We start from the raw sequence: 23,046 nt of genomic DNA, 5'->3' as shown, positions 1-23,046 counted from the left end.
TGGATCAAAACCTTACATAGCTCTCCTAGTGCACGTGTTAGGACAAACGATATCACTTCACAAAGCTTCACTCTGCAGAGGGGCACCAGGCAGGGCTGCCCACTATCACCCTCACTTTTCGTTATCTTCATTGAGCCATTAGCAGCAGCAATTTGACAAAATACAAATATTAAAGGAATTAACACAGAAACTACAAACCACAAGATAAGTCTTTATGCAGATGATGTATTACTTTTCCTGGAAAACTCCCAAGCTTCTCTCCCGAATACAATTAGACTAATAGATAGCTTCTCTTCTATATCAGATTATTCCATCAACTGGGGAAAATCAACAGTTTTGCCTATAAACTGTAGTTTCCAGAACACAACCGCCATTCCACTACAATCAGGTAATATTAGATATTTAGGCATACATGTCTCTGCTAGGCTTTCAGACTTAGTGCAGTTAAATCATATCCCTTTACTGAAAACAATAGAAGATGATCTCAAACGTTGGAACGCCTTACCTATATCACTCATGGGGAGAGTCGCTACCATTAAAATGATGGTTTTACCAAAAATCAACTATTTATTCTCACTAATCCCAAATAAACCCCCTGCTGCTTGGTTTAAGTCCTTAGATTCAAACATCTCACAATTCTTATGGAAAAATAAGCCATCAAGAATAAGTCTGAAAACTCTACAAAAGCGGAAAAACAATGGTGGTTTAGAACTACCAAATTTTTATAATTATTTCTTAGCCAATAGATTACAATACATTTCAAAATGGATCAAACCTGACTTACTAGACAGTCCATGGTTGGACCTAGAACAAGCATTCTGTAGAAAAACAAAACTCTCAGACTTACCTTACATTAGCTCTAATATTAAGCGCCACGACGCTTTTAAAAGCCTCAGTATAAATAGCTCACTGACAGCCTGGTGGGAATTTCTAAAACTAACTCAGTCTCCACTTATTCCATGCAAACTAACACCCATTTGGAACAATCCAGACATTTGTCAGAATAAGAAAGTACTAAATTTCACATCATGGCGTGAAAAGGGAATAAAAAATTTAGAACATGTTATTAAAGAGGGAAACTTTATCACATTCCAGGAACTCATATCAGAATATGGAATAAACAACAGTAAATTTCTTGAATATCAACAATTGAAATCCATCATTCAAGAGAGATTTAATCCCAACCAACTAAATCTGGAAATATCAACATGGGTAACTGAATTTTTAAATTTATGTACCCCTAAATTATTATCAAAACTGTACAAATTATTATTAAAATTTGATGACTCAATCTCCCTCCCGATAGCCAAATGGGAACGTGATCTCTCTATCAATCAAGGTCAAAGCTTTTGGATAGAAATATGTTCAAATATCTTCAAAATAAGTAAAAGCCCCAACTTACAACTTATACAATACAAAGTCCTTCATAGAGTACATTATACAGGACAAAGGATGTTCCAAATGGGCCTAGCACAATCAAACATATGCACCCACTGTACAGCCAATGTAACCGATAACTATCTGCATGCTATATGGGATTGTAGGCCTGTTCAGATGTTCTGGCACAGGATATGTACAGACTTGTCCACGTGGCTTAAATGTTGCATCCCAACCTCACCCAGACTGTGCATCTTAGGAGACGTCAGTGAATTGGTTATGGATGCAAATACATCACACATAGTTCTCACTGCCCTATGCATCGCCAAGAAAACCATCCTCATTAACTGGAAGCAAAAAAAAGATCTACATATTACTCTTTACAAAAATGTATTATTTGATCACATTAGTCTGGAAAGAATGTCTGCTTCCTCTAAAAACCAGTTGGAGGAATTTAACTCTCTTTGGCTCCCACTGATCAACTCCACTAGTTAGTCGGGGTGGTTGGCTGTGGTTTCATCTCCCGGGTGGCCTAGTTGGTGGCTGGGAATTGACTCTGGGATGACTGCTTGTGTCGGTAACTTCCTGAGTAAGCTGGGGGGCCTCGGCGGCTGACCTGGGGTGTCTGTGTGCTTGCCCTGGTTGGTGGTGGATGGGTGGGGGCTTGGGGGGCGCCGCCGTTTTGCCTCGGGTGCAGGTCCGGGGATGCGTGGAGGGCGGGTGCAGGCCCTGGGTGGGGTAGCTAGCCTCCCCTCCGGGGCTAGTGGCGGGACCCGGGGCCCGATGCCTTAGAGCCGCCCGACCCCATGCTGGGTCCCTGCCCGTGCGGGGATGGCTTGCGCCGCTGCGGGCGCACCACCGGGTGGGGCGGGTTGACCTTGCGTCGGGGCGTTGGGTCTGTGCCTTGGGGTTCTGGGGTGCCTGAGTGGCGGGGGTGGGGCGGTGTCCAGTGGGGGGGGTGTGGGGTGGACTGGGGGCAATGGGTTCCTGACTCAGGCCAGCTTGTCTTCTGTCTCGTTGATGTCTGTTGTTGTTTGACTGGAATGGTTCGGTACAGGTGTATATAGATGTGGGGGTCTATGTGTAGGTGTATATATGAGAGCAGGTGGATGTGTGGGTGTATATAGAGGATGAATGTGTCTAGGTGTACATATATGTCTAAGTGAATGTGTGGGTACACATGAGGGTAGATGTATATGTGGGACGGGTGTGTGTATGTGTGGGGGTGTGTGTGTGCGGGGGGGGGGGGGCTGTGTGTGGGTCCGGGGGTGTGTGCGGTGGGGGGGGGGGGGGGGTGGATGTGCGGACGCCCGCGTTCGCATGGGCATGTGGTGCTGTGTGGTTGGTGTTGCTGGGCGGGCTGCTCTCTGCGGTGGGGGAGGTGGGGGCTTGGGCGGGGTGGCGGCATAGGGTGTCTCCGTGACCTCCCCGGGCCGACCTCATCCTGCCTCGAGCGGGGGGACAGTGAAACGCGGAGCCTCATGAGCCAGCTAGTCAGCTGGCTCTCCTCTTCCAGAGGATCATTGCCTCTGGACCTACATACCCCCCCTCCATCCACCCCCAGACACACACACACACACACACACACATACATTACTCCCCCACCCAAGCAAACACACACAAACACACACAGTACTCATACATTTAGGATCCTGGGGGCAGGCATGTTGCCGGGGGTCAATGAGGTCGACCCGCTGTCATAGCCTCACTCGTCTCCTGACGACTGTCTGTCCCTCAGTTTTTACTGCACTTTAGACATTCAGGGCTTTTGAGGGGACGGTGTAGATGGACACTGCAGACCAGTGGCCCGGTGCTTAGCCCATGTTTGCCTACACACCTGTCCCCCCAATTTTAACTACACCATAGTATCACACACTACCCCACATTCATATACACCAACTCCTGCACTCAACACTTCACTGGAGGTGGAAGGGTGGGAAGGTCATCCCTCACCCGTTTCCTGCTCCCTACCGGGGCGGGGTGTTGAACGCCGGAACAGGGGCTGGGCCGGGGGCATTCCTGGCGTTCTGGGGTTGCTGCCCGGGCCCCCGCCGCCCCCGCCGCGGAGGGTGGCCGGTATGGCGGTGCCAGCCATGTGGCATTGTATGGTTGGGTGGGTGTGGGCGTCTGTGCGCCCGTGCGCATTCTTCCCTGGCGTGCGCCCTCGGACTCGTGTGCAGTCGTGCATGTTCCTCCCGTGTGTGCGCCCCCCCGCACGTGTGCACGTTCGTCCCATGTATGCATCCATATACAAACTGTTACTGGCTGGCCTTTCCATTCGCCCCCACCTCATCTAGGGGGACGGGGGGGTGTATATATGGGTGGGTGTTTGTACATATTGGGGTGATGTGTATGTATATATGTGGGTGTATGTATGTATGTAGGAATGTATATAGGTGTGGAGGTATGTGTGCGTAGGTGTATATATAGGGGTGGAGGAATATAAGGGAGTGAAGGTATGTAGATGTATATATGAGGTTGAGTGTATGTGAGGACAGCTGGTTCTGGGTCGGGGGATTGTTGTCCCCGGTCCTCTCCCGGCTGCTCCCCTGTGGTTGCTACTTCCCCCCCAGATGGGGGGCGCCTTGGGGCTTCAGGGCCTGGCCTGGTACTCCGGCGTGACGGTTGGCCCGCTCCCCTGGGTGGTTGGGCTCCGGGGCGGCTCAAGGCCCCTCGGCGGGGATGGGGCCCTGCTGGGTAGTGGTTGGCTCTCGGGCGTATGAGGCGCTGGGTCTTTGCTGCTGCCTCGTGATGGGGAGGGGCATCCTGGGGGCGGCTCTGGTTCCTCTGGTTCCCCTGGACCTGCGATCCATGGCTGGGGGGGGTGCTGTCCGGAGTCCCCCTCTCCCTTCCGCTGGGGTGGGCATGCAGGGGTCACTGGGAGATACGGCCCAGGGTCTCCACTGCTCCTGGGGGGGCCGCGGCGGGCGGGATTCCCTGGTTTTTCTCTGCCTTCCTCTGGCCTCTGGGGGGATGTTGTCGCAGCTTTCTGCCCTCGATATTGAGTGCATCTTGTGACAAATTTATACTGTACTGCACTCACAAACACACACACTCACATACACATACATCACAGTCATTTGTGTAGTATCTCCAAGTGCTGTACGTCTCAGGTACACTTTCTTCTCTTTTCTCAGGAGCAGCAGTTGGTGAACCATCGCCGTGGCATTTGCGCTGTGTTTTTCTTTTTTTCTGCCCTTATGTTATTTCCCTTTTTTACCCCCCCCCGCTTATCTCTCCTCTCCCTTCTTTACAGATTCCCCTGGCCTGTCAAGTCTGGCATGATGCTAACACATTTTCATTAAAATATCAAATGTATAAACAAAATGAAATCAAATAATTAAAAAATAAATAAAGAAAAAGAAACACTGACAAGATGAGCCTATAATCTATAGTGCTCATTTTGGAAAAGTAAATCTGTTTGGCACAGTAACGCAGTCTGACCATAATTCTGATTGCAAATCTGCCAGACAAGACAGGCAAAAAAAAAAAAAAAAAAAGAAATACAATAATTGGAAAGCACGGCCTTTGGAGCTGGAATGAATTAGGGGAGTAACTAATCAACTTATGCAAGTACAAAGACTTTTGTTTTTCTTCAAGGAACCAAAACATTAATACGCCTAGTCAACACCAGATGGAGTTCACAGAAATCAAATTGATCATTTTCGTTGCACCTAGAGATGAATGAGCTGCACTTTAATTGCAAAACCATGGCTGGAAACTGATTATGGAGAAGATCATGAACTTCTGTTGTGAATTTGCAAGCTTCTATTGTGGCCGAGCAGACCATGATCAGGCTTGCAGAATATGACCAGGAGAACATCTTTGAAGGAAACATCAGGAACTGATTTCAGATGCTAGACTTAATTGATTAAGAACCAGAGGAGCTATGGGTGGAACTAAGGTCATCAAATATTTAAAAAAAAAGAAAAGAATGAAAAGACATTAAAATGGATACTACAGTGCTATAACAATGTTTGTAAATATATTGAAACTGAAAACAAACATGGAAAAACATGGAACGTTTTGAGATTAAACAAATTTCAGCCTCAAGTGGATAATGCTAAGGGATGTTAATGAACATGTCATAATTTAACAAAAATCAAGACCACTACAAAAAATATAACGGTTGCCAAAAGACTTTTGTTGATGTCAGTTACACACAAGAACCTTCAGTGCTAGAAGAGGAAATCAGACAGGCCGGATCTTTGCCAAAAAGTAATCATCAAGAACTGAGAATATTGCAATGGAAATTTCAAGATTTTGGAGAAAAAAATGGTGAACAAATTGTCATCAAATGTGGAAAGCCACTCAGTGGCAGCTTGGAAGAGCTCAGTTTATATCCCAATACCAAAGAAAGGAGACCAGAAAGAGTGCAAACCTTCATACAATTTCCCTTATTTCACACATCAAGAGCATAATTATACTGAGCAAAATTGTACAATAGTAGAGGTACTTGAGCTGATGTACACTGAAAAGGGAATACAACAAGGAACTCTGCCTGTGCTTCTTTGACTACTGTGATAATCACATAAAATTATAGAATGTTCTCAGGAAAAATGGGTATACAAGAGCATCTCCTCTGTCTACATACAACCTCTATACTGAGCAAAAAGCCACAGCCATGACAGAAAATGTACTTTCACGTCAACAAAGCCGTTACACAAGATTACATACTCAGTATATGTGTTTTCTCAGTATTTTCATAGAGGAATGTCAGAGGGACCTGAAGGCCCTATAAGGAAAATAACATAACAATAAGAAAAGAACAATAAAAAGATTAGTCTTCAGCTCGACGTGTAGAAAACTAAATTTATGACACTCGAAAAGCTTGAAAAAATCTTCTAATGAATGATGTGTCTCTTTAAACAATGATTAGAATTATCAAGGCTATGGTGTTTCTCTGGTTCTTTATGGATTCGAAAGCTAGAGAATAAAAAGCATGACGGGAAAAAATACTCATGCCTTTGGTCTTTGGTGTTGGCGAAAGCCTTTTGAAAGTATCTCGGATGGCAAAGTAGACAACCGAAGATTAAAAAAAATAATAGTAAAAATAGCCCAAATAACTGAACCGAAGCTCTCTTATTTTAGATATATAGACCAAATCCTTGGAAAAGCCAGTGGTGCTTGCAACAGTTAAAGGTCAAAGAGGGTGAGGACAGTCAGCAGCAACATGGGCAGATACATTCAGAGATTTATTGAATCAGCTGTTAAGAAGACCTAAACAAAAGACGGGACACTCTGGAGAAGCACCGTTCATATGGTTGCCAGGAGTCAGAACTAACTTTACAGCCGTAATAATAATAAAGCCTGGGTTAAATCAAGAAGTCACCTTAGTTTTCATAGTTTTCGTACAGCTCTCATTTCATCCATTCTCACTCCTGCCTTCATTTCTCAAGGTCCTGACTTTAAGAAGCTGAGTCAGTTAAGCCAGATCCTTGCAGAGACACCTGTGTGCCTGTCCCCATGTCTGCTGGAGGACTACACCTCTGAGAACCTGCAGAGGGAGTGCCAGAACATGCTGGACGAGCTGCAGGAGCTGGGCCTCTTCTCCCAGGCCAGGAGAGTGGCTGAACTGGCAGGGCTGCCCATCGACTGCCTCATCATAAATGAGGTGAGAGCATCTTAACAAGATGAATCGTGACAATACATTATGGCTTCCAAATGGAATTGAGTGGAGTCTGTATTTGAGAATCAGTACTTCTTTCCTAACCTGGAAGTGCCAATCCAATCACCTTGTGACAATTTGTTCCTAGAGTTGGCTGGAAATTACTGCTAAGAGCCAAGCAAGTTAATATTCTTCTGGTATTCTCCTGGCTTAGCCACAGCTAAATAATCATTTAAAACTCTCCAAATTGATTTCTCCTATTCTGTCTTGCTCAAGCTGTTGCAGGACCTGGAGGTGCAGAAGAGCAAGCGGCAGTGGGAGAGGCATGACACCCGGCTGGCCTTCTGGAGGAGGTGTCATGAGCAGTTCAAGACTGACTGCATCAGAGCAGAGGCAGCATGCCAGTTTTTTCTGTCTCAGGCTGAGGTTGTCTTCTGTTTTATTTTTCATTATTATTGAGCCTCATTTACTAATATCCAAGTTTTTTCTTAAATTTGTTCTTGAGAAAAGTCTGTCAGATACATGATATGTTCTCAAACCACAGAATTGTTTGCACCTTTGTGCTCTTGAGAGTATGTAGATGCTGTTCTTAACTAAAAATTAAAACCTTGATATAAAATCAGTAAAAATGGTGCAAGTGGCTTGCATTTGAAATTTACTACAAAGGGTATTTGATAATTATTCAGGCTAATAAGATCATATGAGATACAGTCTCAAAATCAACGCATATTTCCTTGATTTATGGCTAAAATAGAACTGTAAGGTTCGGTTTATCTTTTTTCCAGCATTTCAGCCATCAGGCTATTTGTTTGTTGTTTGGTTGTCAGTGCTCTGTGTTTTGTGTACTTATGTGCTGTCAGCTCTGTATTCAAGGACAAGAGTCCTGTCACATTTGTCATTTGCTATTTTGTCATATGCAAAAGTCCCTGGTCAGATAGAAAATCAGAACATGTCAAGTGACAAATCCTCAACAGAGAACACACTTCTGCACATATTAATGTACAGATCCTGTTTATTTGCTGAAATGAACATGTGAATGCCAGTATAATAGTAAGACATGATCTCTTCGGCTGCTACTTTATATTCCATCACTTTAAGACTTCCTTAAATGCTGAAATTATGTTGGTTTTTGCATTCTTCTAAGGACAGACTTCATGTAAAGACATTTTATGTAAATGTAAACTACAGTGTTTTCTGGTTATGACAGAATTATAAGAAATTATTAATATGTTAACAACGTACTGAATTTTTTTTCATTTCTAAATTCTATTGTGAATTCTGCTTTTTTCTGTAGGAGCCTCTGCAAAAAGATACAGAACTTGTTCATGTACAGGAGCGCTGCCTCCTGCTGGGTCTGGCTGGTCACTGGCTGTCCCAGTGCAGTTCCTCTGCTGCTGTGGAGCGCATGGCTCATCTGGAGAAGCAACAGTGGCAGTGTCGAGTCCGTCGGCTGGTCCTGACCACCGCTATGGAGCAAGAGAGCCTGTTTGCACCGGCTGCTGGGGTAGAGGACTCATTCAACAGCCTTCTAAAGGAATACTCCTTCTCCAAAATGGCTGTTCTGAACAATCCAGCATATTTAAACCTGGATAAACTTCTATCATCAGAGGAGAGCTGCTTGCTGGTGGGAGAGGAGCGCAAGGCTCTGACCACTTTGATCGGCCAGCTGCTGGACGAGGGGAATATTCATGAAGCGAGTCGTGTGTGTAGATATTTTGGACTGCATCACAAGGATTTGTGTCTGGTGTTGCAGTGTCGGGGCTTGGCCTGTGGAGAGCTACAGTCAAGCCTGCAGGAACTCCTCGGTCCTGACACAGAGAGCAGGAGCAGCCTCCCCAGCTGTACGTACTTTGATCTCTTTTGAGCAAGGCATATTTAGAGATTGAAACTTGTGGCAGCTGAACACCAGGTCATGTGTTAATAAAGCGGTGCCCCTTATACAACCCCAATTCCAATGAAGTTGGAACGTTGTGTAAAACATAAATAAAAACAATACGATGATTTGCAGATTCTTTCCAGCCTATATTCAATTTAATACACTACAAAGACAGGATATTTAATATTTTTAACTTTCAAGCTGTGTTTCACCTCTCCCCAGGCTCCAGCACTAGTAGTCTGTCTTCCTTCATAGTGGTTTCCTCCCCGGAAGACCAGATTCTTTCCCAACTCCAGCTGCTAGTAGAGCAGTGCCGTCATGGAAAAAGCTACTGCAAACAGGTCCTCAGTCTCTATGAACTCTCCAAGGTACAGCACACTTCTAGTGTATTGAATCAGTACTCTAACAAATAAACAAACAGAAACGGACAAAAGGAGAAAAGTCATCCAGAGATCCGGAAATGTCTCAGTAGAAGCCTCCCATACTTCCTTACTTTACCTTTCAATTTAATGCTGTTTTTTTCTCCTGCAGGAGCTGCATTGCTCTTATGTTGAGATTTCCTCTGAAGAACCAGAGGCAGTGCTACAAAAAGTGCTGCTGTCCCACCAACCCGAGCGCTATAAGAAAGCCCAGGCATTTATCAGCGTCCAGGGGTTGCAGCCAGACACAATAGCCCAGCTTATTTCTTCCACTGTGCTGGATGGCCTACTGGCCTCCTCTCAGGAGGGAGAGACAGGTAACTGCGGGTAGTTGTGTGCTAGATATTTGTATGTCTTTTTTTTTCTTTAAAACATTCACGTTTGAGCTTGATTTGTTTATTGGCCTCTCTCATTGCACAGCAGAGCGGTGCATATATAGTCCATCTGAAGGTAGAGAATCCTTCCTGCAGCTGGCTAAACTATGTGGAGATCCCAGCTTGGTGGGCAACAAGTTGTTGGACAGCATCCCCACTGTCCCTCTGGCTGAGCTGGGCTGCAGTAAGTAACACACACATATTATATGCCAATCACAGTGTGTTATCTGTCACTCTAGTTTTATAAGGGTCCATGCGTGGGTGGGGCCAGGTTAATGTATACTGCAGAATAAAATGTTAGGATAATAAGGTTTCAAGTTTTAATAATTTAGATAACTGTAGAGTTGCTGTCTTTTTAGATACTTTGTCTGGTAACTGGCAGACATTTGCTCCCAGATAAAAGATATTTAATGCCATAGTGATGTAGAAAGGCCTTGCTGCAATGGTGTGTGTGTGTGTGTGGTGTGTCCATTTCCTGTAGCTGTTGAGTTGCTGATACTGGCCCATGACTGCTTCAGTCTGACTTGTAACATGGAGGGCATAGTCAAGGTCCTGCAAGCAGCCAGGCATCTCAGCCACACACACTTGGCCCATGGGGAGGGATACGGACTGCTGGTAAGTATCTGCGCTTCTGCGACTGGCTGTGCTTTGTTGTCATCTTTTGTCAAAAAATCCTGATCAAAAATACAAACGAAATTCAGGATTGAAGATGATGGTTACTACTGTTTTTAGGCAAGAAACATCACATCACAAGTATGTAAAGCAAACACTGAGAGCTACACAATATGTTTTATGTGGTCTCAAATGCAAAATCAACATTAAACTGATGTAGATGATTCACTTACATCCTCTGAAGACGAGGTGTTTACCAATCTTTGACTGAGTTCTAAATGTGTGTTATGTTTTAAGTGTAAAACTTTTTCTTGCAATATGTTTTAATAGTATATCCAATATGTTATATTAATTAGAGTCTCATTGGTCTGCTTTGGATGTTTCATTGTTTTCATTCAAGTTACAGAGTTGAGATTTTTCCCTTTAAATAACTGCAGTGCCTAAGAAGTTAACTTTTATCTGCTCTCTACAGGTGCGACTTCTAACTGGAATTGGAAGATACAATGAAATGACATACGTTTTTGACCTGCTCAACCAGAATCACCGATTTGAAATGCTGCTGAGGAAAAAAGTGGAGTCGGTGAGAAAAAATGTCCCAATCATAATAATCTCTGCATGCATGTGACTGTGCGCTCCCTGACTTTGTGTGTGTGTGTGTGTGTGTGTGTGTGTGTGTGTGTGTGTGTGTGTGTGTGTGTGTTACAGAACACCAGGTTAAAGACGGCTCTGCTGGACTATCTTAAGCGCTGTCTGCCAGGGGACAGTGAGAAACACAACATGGTAGCTCTGTGTTTCAGCATGCGCAGAGAGATTGGAGAGAACCATGAAGGAGCTGCTCGAACACAACTCAAACTCATTGAGTCACAGCCATGGGGTGAGAGATGTTGTCATATAAATGAGATGTAAAACTAAAAACATGCACACAATAATCATAATATGGGTATTAAAAGAAGTATTTTGAGTATGTTTAGATCATAATACTTCTGCTCAGGTATATTTGTGAGTAAAGATATCCTTTTTTTACTCATACACTTTTGCCTTTAATTTTAAGTTACTAATTCCTCTTTTGAATTGCTTTGTTTTGTTGGTGACAAGATCTTCACTGCTTTGTGATTAGTCATTGGATCTTCAGCATTTTATTTTAAATTAAAAGAATCACAAAAAGAGAAGAATAGAGTTGTACAAAGATCCGTTCTTCTACTGCCAGATGCTGGATGTACTAAGTTGTTTCACTACAGTTACTCTGTACATTTTGCCTGATATATATATATTTTTTTTTTTTTTTTTTTTTTTTTTTTTTTTGGTACTTCTTCTCAAGGCACTTTTACTTTTGCTTATAATGTCATACTTGTGTATGTTGCATATCTTTACTCAAGTATTGATACTTTTAGTTGAATATTGATTTAGACTATAATATACCCATCCCTGTTAAGTAATATGGCTGACACTGTGGTGTTTTATATTTCAATGTTTATAAACTCATAAACATTAGCAATTCATATTTTTTCTGTTATTTCTTTCACAAATCAGCCGTTACCCCAGAACTCAAAAGTGGCCTGCAGAAAGTCCTCTTTTTGCTCAAAGATGCTGCTGAAAGTTACTCTAAGGTAGTCCCAATTTTTCACTTGGTCATAACCTTAACTTAATTTCTATGGTACTATTATCCCATTTTTGTGAATTGATATGGTGTGTGTGTGTGTGTGTGTGTGTGTGTGTGTGTGTGTGTGTGTGTGTGTGTGTCCTCTCAGGACTCATGCATGCGGCAAGCACTGCGGTGTGTGAAACTGGCTAAACTCATCACCCTGCAGCTTCACTTCCTCAATCATGGACAGGACCACCGTGTTGTCAACCTGCGACCAGCAGAACTGCTCCGTGCCATCATAGCTCTGCCATGCTGTTACCAGGTACCATGCATGGTTTCTTCCAGTTATTAGTGTACTCAGAGGTCAAGGTGTTGGTTTATACATTTGTCTTCATTTGAACATGAGCATTGCATATGGATCATTATATCAAATTGGTCAGAGTTTAAAACACATTTAATATTTTTAACTGACTTGGACATTTGACTAAAAGCCTTTTGCTTTGGATGACCCTATATCGTATTTTATTGAAAACAAATGATTAAGCATTCAATTCACTGCCAAAACAATCATAACATTACCAAAACTTTACTAAATAATTTGCTAGTGACAATTTCAATTTTGAGTGCGACTGAAAAACGCTAGTTAATGCATGAAAATACAGGTTTCGCACACAAGTAACAGTTGTACACACAAAATATATGTTTAGAAATATTTTTCATTAAAACACAAAAAAAGTTTACTTAACTACAGAAAATGTGTTTTGGTTTTGACAATTCTTAATATTACTCACTTATTTTAAGTTTCTTCAAAACTGCTCACTATGTAGCTATTAGGGACAGGGATGCAGTCTCACCTCCTGCTCTAAAATGCAGGGGTGGCTAAAGTAAGACTCCACCTATGTTCTAAAATTCTGTGTTTTGGTAGTGGCATGAAAACATGGGGTAGCAGTTTTGAATATACTTTTTTATTTAAAAATGAAAGTCATGATCTTTCAGCTTCACTTTAAAAGTTAAAAAAACATGTCAGAATTACTTTCACAGTTTGACATTTAGGGGATAAGGTTTGGGAGAGCCACCTCCCAATAGAAAGGACCCTCTGAATAATTATTTTGTACATATTTAGCTTGTTACTGTCTCTGTTAATGCCTAAATAGATCATAACATAATCTTTGTAAATATCAAAGGTCTGAATACTTGTTTTTTAAATATTTTTTTATTGCTGAACTGCAGTCTGAACTAGTGTGGTAGAATGATCCATAGACACGAATAATAATGTTATGTGTGCTACCAAATGATTATTATGGCATTATTATATTATTATCATGTTCTATTAGGGAAAAAAAAACATTTATGCCTGAAAAATCTAGAGGTCATCATACATGCATATCAAAATCCTATGAAAATTATCTAAATTGTCAACTGACACTGAAACTGCTTTATCCCTTTCAGTCGTTTGTAGTAGCAGAGGCATATGATTACAGCCCTGACTGGGCAGAGGTCCTGTATCAGAAGGTGATTCTGAGAGGAGAGTTCTCTTACCTGGAAGAGTTTAAGCTGCACAGACAACTTTCAGCCAGTCTGTTTGAGGAAATCTCCAAAAAGTAAGTAAAGCTTTATTTATTTATCCTGAGTATTGAAACTTTTTTGAAAATGGAAAATAGTGTTTTAAAAGAAACAAAAATAATTTCACCTTCTAAGATGTTTAAATGTAAAGTCATCATTCATCATAGACGATGTACCTCTTACTGCTTCTTTTAAATTACTGATTCAACTTTTCTTTCTAGACTGTTACTCAACAAGCCCCCAAACAGTGCCAGTCAGAACCTGAAGAAACTCCTTCAGCATTGTGAAGATATCTATACCCGCTACAAACTGGCCTACGAGCACAATTTTATCGACGTGGCCAACATGCTCCTTCAGGACTCCAAAACAAACAGTTATCTTAATGACCGACTGAGCACCTAGCCACTGCATTAACACACTTCTCTTCAACAGTCCCCTTCTTTCACAAAGTCAAGTGCGATCCAGTCATAACTACTGTGCCAAATCTGGATCATTGGTACTTTTTTGACTAACTCTGTGACTGTATTTCGCACACATCCTCTTCAGCAGCATTTGAAATCATAGCTTTACTTTTTCCAGGTATGGCTTTTGTGCTTTAATTGCACTATTGGTCCATCTGATGAAAGGAAGTGCTTTTCCTTCTAGTCTTTAATGGAGAGAAATAACTGTAAATGTACATATTTGAGATTAAATCTAACTTTGTTAATTTATCGGCTTTGTTCTTCCTTAGACTGATATGGAACCACATTCACACATGCTGCCTTGTTGGATGCTTCGCAGACTTGCTGTAATATGCCTGTTTTAAGAGGTGCAGTACCACTGAATTGTCACTAGATGCTGTTATAGTTGCTAATATGATGGGAGCACAGAGACGATTTCCCAAAACGCTGTCCAGACTGTGGATTGGGCCATCCATTTCACTTTCCTGCCTTGTCAGAATTTGCTGTAGTGGAAATTTGTGGACTGAATGTGGCACAGTGTCTCAGATTGTGTTGTTAACATTGTGGCAGCTCATAACACATACACAACCTCAATTTACATTTTTATCACCACTTATCTACATATAAGCTCCTATTCACCACGTACTAAAGAAATGTGTCTGCTTATATTCAGCCTGACAAAATTATGCATCATTTTGGCCCATCAGTTGCCTAGCGACATTCTGACAAGGTCGTGCCAAATGTGAAATTACATGAAATGGAATTGTTTCTGACAGGAGCTTCCATAGTGGAAAACACTAAAATGGCGTCTTTGACCCCTGGGTATATCTGTCTAGGCTTCAAACGCCTGAGATAAGAGATTTTTTTTTTCCTCTCTTCAAAATGTGACATTTTATCTTCTCACACATTTTCATTCAGTGTTTAATATTCCTAATCTCACTTTTGGTCTTCAGAATGCAGGCTTATGATGCGTGTTAAACCTTCAGACTTTATGATGGAGAAGAAAAGTGTCACAGATGTCAGGAAGGTCATTATGATGGACTCACATAATGGACTGATCTTCAACATTTGCCTTTAGAGAAAAAAGAAGGTCTGGAATGTTCCGCGTGTTTAATAATGGAATGGATTCATTCTCAAGCAGTAATGTCCTCATTGCTTCTAACGGCACAGAAACTAAAGTTTCTTACTGCTCTCTGTGTCTTCTTGGGTCATTCAGAATAGCTAGAACAGCTGTGAGCTTTCTGTGTTAATGTATCCAAGTCAAGCTCCATTAGATCTGATAGTCTGAGATGGGGCTTATTCCGCTTCAGTTTGACTCTCACTGTGTCTTTATGCTCAAGTTTTAGTCTTAATGTGTGTTTTGTGCTTCTTTCACACACGTTTTATTTCACACGCAGTTAGCTTTGTTTGAGCTGCTGTAGCAGAGTAGAATAGCTGTAGCAGGCTGTGTAAACGCTCTCAAACTGGTCTCGGATCTGTGGACAGAGTTTCCCCGCCCACTAAAGCGCGCCTAAAGTGACGTCAGCGCTGTTTTCAGATCAGCTTTAATATGAATTCGCTTCGGGGGTGTGGAGGGGGGTCCTCGAGGCTTCAGGAGCGGTAGTGCTCATATGCACATGGCTGCAGCACTTTAAGCGGTTCAGAACTGCGAGCTCCATTGGAAAAGCCAGAACTGCGGCTTCAGCCCGAGTTCCTGAGTTTCTGTGGGTTTCCAGTGGCTCCCTCGGAAGACGAGGACACTCAGTCACCTCGGCTCACTCACCGCATCTTTTCTGGCAGCGATGGGGGCGAAACACTTCACTGTGTTTTTGCTCAACACTGCGGTCTTCATGCACGGTAGGTGTTAAACGCCGTCAACGTCTCCTCGTTCACTCACAGGCGGTTACAGCGCTCTTCTGTAGCTTTGACTGCGCTGAGTAGCGTGAGCGTCCCTGTGCAGTCCATACGAGCTAACACTAACCGCTGTTCTTCCTCTGGTTTCATTCAAACGTTACTTACAGTTGGTGAAGGTCAGTTTTTGAAGTGATGATAAAGAGGTGTATGTCTCACTCTTTCCTAACAAGTTTAACTGCACTTCCCGTTTTCCCTGGAGAAGACGAAGCTGAATCCTAACACTTCATTAGGTTTAGTCTGGAGCCCGAATTTCAGCTCCGTAAGTGGGCTTCATTAGCATAATCACCAGAAAGACAGGATCTGTCTAGAAAAAGTGGAGTTACACAAAAACATGGCTTTTTTTTCGTCAGAGCATCCAGATGAATCATTTGATAAGTGTGCCAGTCATAAAAATATTTAGAGTTCATTCATTCATTCATTCATTCATTCATTCTGCATTTTAATCTTTCATTCATTTGTTTACTCAGTCATTTGGTCTGTCATTCATTCATTCATTCAGTCAAACAGCTAGTAATTCATTTATATCCAGGCAGTCAGTCATTCATTACATCTGCAGGTTATTCTTTCGTTCATTTAATCAGCCATTCAGTCATTTATTAGTTTATTCACTCTGTCATTTAGTGAGTCATTCATTCATTCATTCATTCATTCAGTTAGTAAGTTATTCATTCAATCATTTGATAAGTGAGTCAGTCATTCAGTCAAATATTTAGTAAATCGTTCATCCATTCTGCCCTTTATTTATTCATTTCTACATCGGTTAGTCTTTCATGCATTTAGCCTTTCCTTCTACCATTTAATCCTTTGTTTATTTCATCAGTCATTTGATCATTCCTTCACTCATTTAATACTCATTCATTCATTCATTCTTCATCACTTGATCTAATCCTCCTCTTTTTGCAGCCCTGGTTCTTTTCTTGTTTCACTGAAACTACCTGTATGAGGCAAATCACTGTAAACCCTCCTGCACTGCTGTTCCCTCAGTAACGGTCTCAGTCGTGATATTGGTGTCTTTAATTGCCCTTATCTGACCAAGGTCACTAGGTGTGAGAGGTGAACTCCATGGGGAGGCATTTCACAGATTGAAACCACCCTGCAGTAAAACCTGCCTAAAATACAGTGGGGCTGTTGAAGTATAATGAGCTAATCCATTTTCATTGAGCTACCAGTTGAACTCTTTATAGTTCAGATGGTCAGGATGGAAAAGCAATGAGAAAGACAAAAGAGAAAAACCTCCACAGCGTAGTCAGGTTGAATAGTGCACATCTTTGACTTTAACAGCTGAAGTAAATGGTCATTACTTGAATGGTGCAAGGCCTAATAGGTTTCTTAAATGAAAACATTTTCCCTTGTTTTTTTTTTGTAACAATTGTCTGTCTCAGGTCTGATGTTTCATGGGCAGCAGTTACAGTGAGTTGCCTTTACACAGCTGTATAATAATTTCGGAATATGCAGCCAGGTCTACAGGGAAGAGCCAGTTGATGAAATTCCCAGATCAATAAGTTGCCATCTGGACTGCCTGCTGAATCTGTGGCTTGTCTGATTTGTACACTCCTTGGTGCCCTGCATTCAGATGATCGACTCAGGCCCTCAAATTAACTCTTTAAACTCCCAAGATTAGTATTCATTTATTCATCTTAAGACTTCTAGTTCAGTAAGTCATATAAATTATTCAGTCACTTCTTTGAAACTAATATGTAAATTATGCAGTTATGAGAGAGATTGAAGCCCCACAAGTTTAAAAGGTTAATACAAAATGTTTGGTATCACAATGACTGTGTTTGAAGTGTTTGTTATTTCAGTGTTTTACATGACTGTGGCCTGCCTTTTACAGATACACAATGGTACTCTGCACAAGCTTTAGAGTCCTGAAAAAAATGAATTAAAAAGCTACTTATCTGGGCAGTAAGCTGTATATCACCAAAATTAGAACAAATACAATAGCTAGTGATTTCACATATGTCAATCTGTCCATTGAACTCTTTTCACATCTCTCTTTTTGGTAGACCAGTAGTATTTGTAGCTACCATCCAATAGGTGGATAACCAGTGCTATGTTAAATCAGTATGGAGCTTAACAAATCCATGCAATGGCTGGTGACCTTGAAAAATCTAGAACCACATTTTGTTCTTCAAGCTAGCTTGCAAGAGCTCACATTTTTCAAAATAAGACACTCTTGTAACTTTTTTTTTTTTTTTTTACTGTATTTGTTTGTTTATTTATTTTCTAATGTTAGTGTTTTTATGTGCAAAAGAACACTTGTTGCCACAATATGAACTAAAGGTCGCTTAAGCAATTGAGCCAAATGAATAAATAAATGGAGACTCCATTTACCTAGATTTGCGTTTTATGAGCATTGTTTGCTAGAAATATGATTTTGGTCCTCAGTGTCCTTGCAAGGGGAGCACCAGCGGCGTTTGTATAAGGACCTGATGAGGAACTATAACCCACTGGAGAGACCCGTTTACAATGACTCTCAGTCTCTAACTGTTCACTTCAGCTTCAGCCTCATGCAGATCATGGATGTGGTGAGTAAAGACACACCAGTTCATACATGCATATTAATGAAGCACATATGGCACAAATAAAAGCCCCACTGTGTAATGGCTTTATGCGGTAAGAGAGATGGTGCCCTCCAGAAGTATTTCAGTGAGTAATTTCACCTCACTGAAAGGTTAAATTATTCATTATTCATAGTTTCAGTGTACACTCAAGCTCATAAACAACAAAGACGTTTAGCATAGGGTGTTTTGCCCATCTTTATTAAGGGGGCCAATAAACCCAGCGGGTATACAGTTCAACAGAGAAACCAGAACTGTCTGGAAAAAAATATATACACTATACTGTCAGAAGTATTCACTCACCCATCCAAATCATTGAATTCAGGTGTTCCAATCACTTCAATGACCACAGTTTTATAAAACCAAGCACTTAGGCATGCAGATTGCCTCTACAAATATTAGTGAAAGAATGGGTCGCTCTCAGGAGCTCAGTAAGTTCCAGCGTGGTACTGTGATGATTGACTGTGATGAGTGAATCGCTACAGACCTCCAAACTTCATGTGGCCTTTAGATTAGCTCAAGAACAGTGTAGAGAGCTTCATGGAATGGATTTCCATGGCCGAGCAGCAGCATCCAAACCTTACATCAATAAGTGCAATGCAAAAGCGTTGAATGCAGTGGTGTAAAGCGTCGCCACTGCACTCTAGAGCATTGGAGACGTGTTCTCTGGAGTGACGAATCACGCTTCTCCGTCTGGCAATCTGATGGATGAGTCTGGGTTTGGCGGTTGCCAGGAGAACGGTACTTATCTGCATTGTGCCAAGTGTAAAGTTTGGTGAGGGGGGATTATGGTGTGTGGTTGTTTGTCAGGAGTTGGGCTCGGCCCCTTAGTTCCAGTGAAAGGAACTCTTAATGCTTCAGCACCAAGAGATTTTGGACAATTTAATGCTCCCAACTTTGTGGGAATGGTTTGGGGATGGCCTTTTCCTGTTCCAACATGACTGCACACCAGTGCACAAAGCAAGGTCCATAAAGACACTCCTAACCCTTGTGTAAAGCCTTCCCAGAAGACTTGAAGCTGTTATAGCTGCAAAGGGTGGGCCAGCATCATATTAAACCCTATGGTTTAAGAATGGGATGTCACTCAAGTTCATATGCGTGCAAAGGCAGACGAGCGAATACTTTTGGCAATATAGTGTATCTGCCATTCATACTGCACTGCTCAACAATCACAGCAAAAATTCTAGCCTTATTGTAATAAAATGAACATGCATGAATTTTGTATAAATGAACAAACTGGCTGATTTAGGTCTAATGCTGAAGTAAAAACATACAATATTGTCACGGCAACAGGCTTTTCAAGGCTGCCACACTGACAGCAGTATGATATTAACATATGGTCTGGGTTGTATTGTGAGGATCAAAGTAAAAGGTAGAGGAAGCACATTTTTCTATATGAGGTGCTGTATAAGATGAATGTTAATGTAAATTTTTATGAGGCAGTGAAATATATTTCATCTCAGACTCTGATTTCTTCTCTCACAGCCCCATCTCTTCATCTCTCTCCCACACTTTTTATCAGGAATCTCAATCAGAGTCTGTTTACAGGCCAATTATCACTACCATATCAGCATTTACTACTGTGCTGAGTATGGACTACCACTCAAATAATATCTGTTCAGCAGCAGCCCTGTGAGAAGAAAGTGGCCAGTGATAAACAGATAGAAGTCAATTGACGTCTGTTATTGATCCCCTTTATAGTGGACATGTAGAGTATAGTAAGTGTAAAGGTGGACCTCAAAGTGGTTAGTGAGATGATGAACGAAGTAGGTATTGAGTATGTAGTAGGTATATAGTGTATAGCTGTATGCAAAGGTTTGGGCACCCTTTGCCAAATTACTATATAATAATATTTTTGGGGATTTTTAAAGTGAAGAAGTAAACACATTTTCAGCAAACCATTTGAGAAAAATGCACTCTTGACGTTTGATTAACTTAAACATTAAAATTTGTAATTTAAGGCTTGTGCAAAAGTTTAGATACCCTACTAAGTCAGTGTACATCTCCCTTGGCAGATATCACATCTCACAAATGCTTTTTTTTTTAACATTTCTTAATATTCTTGTTTTAGAAATTCTTGTTTTTTCCACCCACTTATCATTGCGTAACGCTTCTATTTCTGCAGTACTGTTGGGCATGCACAGTATGTTTAAGATCTACCCACGGATTTTCAGTTATGTTCAAGTCAAGGGCACCGTGAGCACCGTTCCAGAAGGTTCAGCTTGTGTTTCTAGAAGTTCTTGGTGGATTTTGTGGTATGTTTTGGATCATGGTCCTGTTGTAGAAGCCAGCTTCTTTTCCGTTTCAGTTTCTGAACTGGAAGGGTGTCCAAACTTCCACAAGTACTTTTTTTTGTTTTCTTTTCTTTTTTTTTTTTTTTTTTTATAAGTTAATCAAACAAGCTGTACATTAGCATTTGCAGTTTAAATCCCATTCCCCGCATTATTTAAGCTTATTTCTGTAAAGGTATTGCATGCCTGTGTTAGGCCTTAGAACGATATGCTATGACACATCCTCATCCAGTAAACAGTATTTAGTGTCTCGATATGAACCATCAATGTCAGAATTTACTATTAAATTGGGAAAATAAAAATAGAACATTCTAGGGGTTTAGAAGCAGCCTACGGTTTGATCTTTGTGTACATCAGGTGTACATTTTTGAACATATTTTACGCTGCGTTTTGACTGAAATGAGATGCTTGTGTAGCTCCCTCCTGATCTGAACACACCACACAAAATGTGAATCAGATGTAATTAGACCCAATTCATCAACCGTGGAGTTCCCCTCCCTTTCAGCTGCTCCAGTTCTGAAGGGGAACAAGCATCATGATTGCTTGCAACAGTGAATGAGATTATCAAAATCCAGTTGGCCTGCTATTCTAATGGACATCATTCTGTATTTTTGCCATATTACTCTAACAGGATGTTATTCTGTGCATTGACTGAATTACATGCATGAATACACTTTTCTTGTTTTTAAGGTGAATACATGGTCAGTTCAGTTGTTTGAACTGGCCAAAACCCAACCATCTATCTCAGGCTGATTACGGCTGGCAGTAGAAAATGTGTAATGGGGCTGAATGTTTACAGTGCAAACATGATTGCCAGTATGCATTAGCATGACTGCTTATGGGGCAGTCGTTGGCTGGAGGTTAGGGAACTGGCCCTGTGACCGGAAGGTTGCCGGTTTGATCCCCAGTGCCGACAGTCCATGACTGAGGTGTCCTTGTACAAGACACCTAACCCCCAATTGCTCCCTGGGCGCCATGGATAGAGCTGCCCACCACTCCGGGCAAGTGTGCTCACGGCCCCCAAGTGTGTGTATGTGATGTTTCACTTCACGGATGGGTTAAATGCGGAGGTGGAATTTCCCCGTTTGTGGGATTAAAAAAAGTATCACTTAATTTATAGAAGGCCTTCAGTGTAGAGAAATGCACCTACAAAATCAGCACATTCCTCTAAAGTACTGAAGAAAACCAGAATGTTATTGGTGATGTTAGGATTAAGATTGCTGATTGTAGCTTAGATAAGAGTTGGTCCTATGGCCATCAGCCTCACTTTCCAGGCAGTAGCATCAGCTGGTTTCACTGCACTAATGAAGTGGCATAAGCCCTGCTCTTTTGGAGTGAGCAAACCATTCAGATTCAGCTCATATCACTTTCATTTGGCACCAGACCACAAAATACCTCAAAACTGATATTTTCTGAGTCAAACATTTTTTCCATTTGCAAGATGGAAATTCCAGTGTGGTCTTTTAATGCTGTAGGCTGGCAGTAGTTGGATACCATACTGTAACTGTGTGTGTCAGAATCACATTCCACTCCAGTAAGGTGTAACGGTGTAGAATCCTCTGGCCCTCATTCCTATAACACTACAGGTGTGTGAGAAAGGTTCCAGTTGGTAAGAATGAGTGCCCCACCACAGTGATCTTGAACAAACATTCATAACCCTAATTTTGAGTTCTGTGAATTCCTTTTTGTGAAAGAACAGAAAGTACCCAAGTAAACAAAGAGCAATTCCACAGAAAAAATTCAAATGTGTTAAATCAAACATTAGGTTTGTTTAGTCCACTTACCCTTCATTATAATGAGACTGCAAAATTTAATTTCAGTCAGTGTGCATATTGAGGCTGCAACTTCACAACTCTCATCATACCTTCCTTTTGATATTTTTCATTGGTTTTTACTCTGGCACTTTTCATCTGACAAATTGCATGGTTATGTTTCCAGGATGAGAAGAATCAAGTTTTGACAACCAACATCTGGTTACAGCTGGTAAGCCCTCCTCACTCTTTATTCATATTTTCAGAGAATGTGTTATACATTCTGGAGAATAAAAACCTTTTTTCATAATTGATAAGTTTATTCTATGTTTTTTTCCACATACTACAAAATGCAGTTTCTGTGCTGGGCCTTCATTGTCACTGAGATTTGTGTCAATTCTAGTTTGGACCAAGTTTTTGGCAATTGTAATATTGGTAGCATTTATAGATCGGTAATAAGAGGGTAATGTAGTATCGTGGTAATGAGTTGTATTTATCTATAAATTAAATATCAATTTCGTAGTTGTTATGAAATAATAAAATAGTAATTGTAGTGTTAACAAGTCAGTAATAAAATGGTAAAATCATGGTAACAGTTTGTACTTACCAGAATATTACTTGCATACTTTCTAGTTCATAGTGAATAATAAGCTGGTGTTTGTAGTGATAACAAGTTTGTAACAAGATGGTAAAATAAAG

General features: G+C 41.4%; 2 protein-coding genes across 6 annotated transcripts in view; both read left to right on the top strand.

The window, feature by feature from the left end:
• Positions 1-14,121, top strand: part of spg11 (SPG11 vesicle trafficking associated, spatacsin) — a 51,650-nt gene extending 37,529 nt beyond the window's left edge. For 2 of the 3 annotated variants that reach the window (XM_017725271.2, XM_017725269.2), the window contains exons 29-41: positions 6,777-6,991; positions 7,262-7,411; positions 8,280-8,826; positions 9,084-9,229; positions 9,393-9,597; positions 9,701-9,838; positions 10,136-10,269; positions 10,739-10,846; positions 10,972-11,140; positions 11,797-11,873; positions 12,015-12,170; positions 13,298-13,449; positions 13,633-14,121. In XM_017725271.2, coding sequence (XP_017580760.2) covers positions 6,777-6,991; positions 7,262-7,411; positions 8,280-8,826; positions 9,084-9,229; positions 9,393-9,597; positions 9,701-9,838; positions 10,136-10,269; positions 10,739-10,846; positions 10,972-11,140; positions 11,797-11,873; positions 12,015-12,170; positions 13,298-13,449; positions 13,633-13,813 — 2,378 coding nt within the window. In that variant the 3' untranslated portion in view covers positions 13,814-14,121. The remainder of the gene's footprint in view (positions 1-6,776; positions 6,992-7,261; positions 7,412-8,279; positions 8,827-9,083; positions 9,230-9,392; positions 9,598-9,700; positions 9,839-10,135; positions 10,270-10,738; positions 10,847-10,971; positions 11,141-11,796; positions 11,874-12,014; positions 12,171-13,297; positions 13,450-13,632) is intronic. The other variant, XM_017725270.2, reaches the window with a different exon arrangement.
• Positions 14,122-15,475: 1,354 nt separating this feature from the next.
• Positions 15,476-23,046, top strand: part of LOC108444230 (neuronal acetylcholine receptor subunit alpha-7) — a 39,474-nt gene continuing 31,903 nt past the window's right edge. The window contains exons 1-3 of one of the 3 annotated variants that reach the window (XM_017725265.2): positions 15,633-15,687; positions 18,133-18,272; positions 22,535-22,579. In XM_017725265.2, the coding sequence (XP_017580754.1) occupies positions 15,633-15,687; positions 18,133-18,272; positions 22,535-22,579 (240 nt within the window). Of the gene's footprint in view, positions 15,688-18,132; positions 18,273-22,534; positions 22,580-23,046 lie in introns of all 3 variants that reach the window. The other 2 variants (XM_037542924.1, XM_037542925.1) reach the window with 2 other exon arrangements.

This window comes from Pygocentrus nattereri, chromosome 11 (assembly GCF_015220715.1).
Source record: "Pygocentrus nattereri isolate fPygNat1 chromosome 11, fPygNat1.pri, whole genome shotgun sequence".
NCBI classification, from domain to species: domain Eukaryota; kingdom Metazoa; phylum Chordata; class Actinopteri; order Characiformes; family Serrasalmidae; genus Pygocentrus; species Pygocentrus nattereri.
Note: the sequence above shows the minus strand (reverse complement) of the source record. Positions and strands in the feature narration are given on the sequence as shown.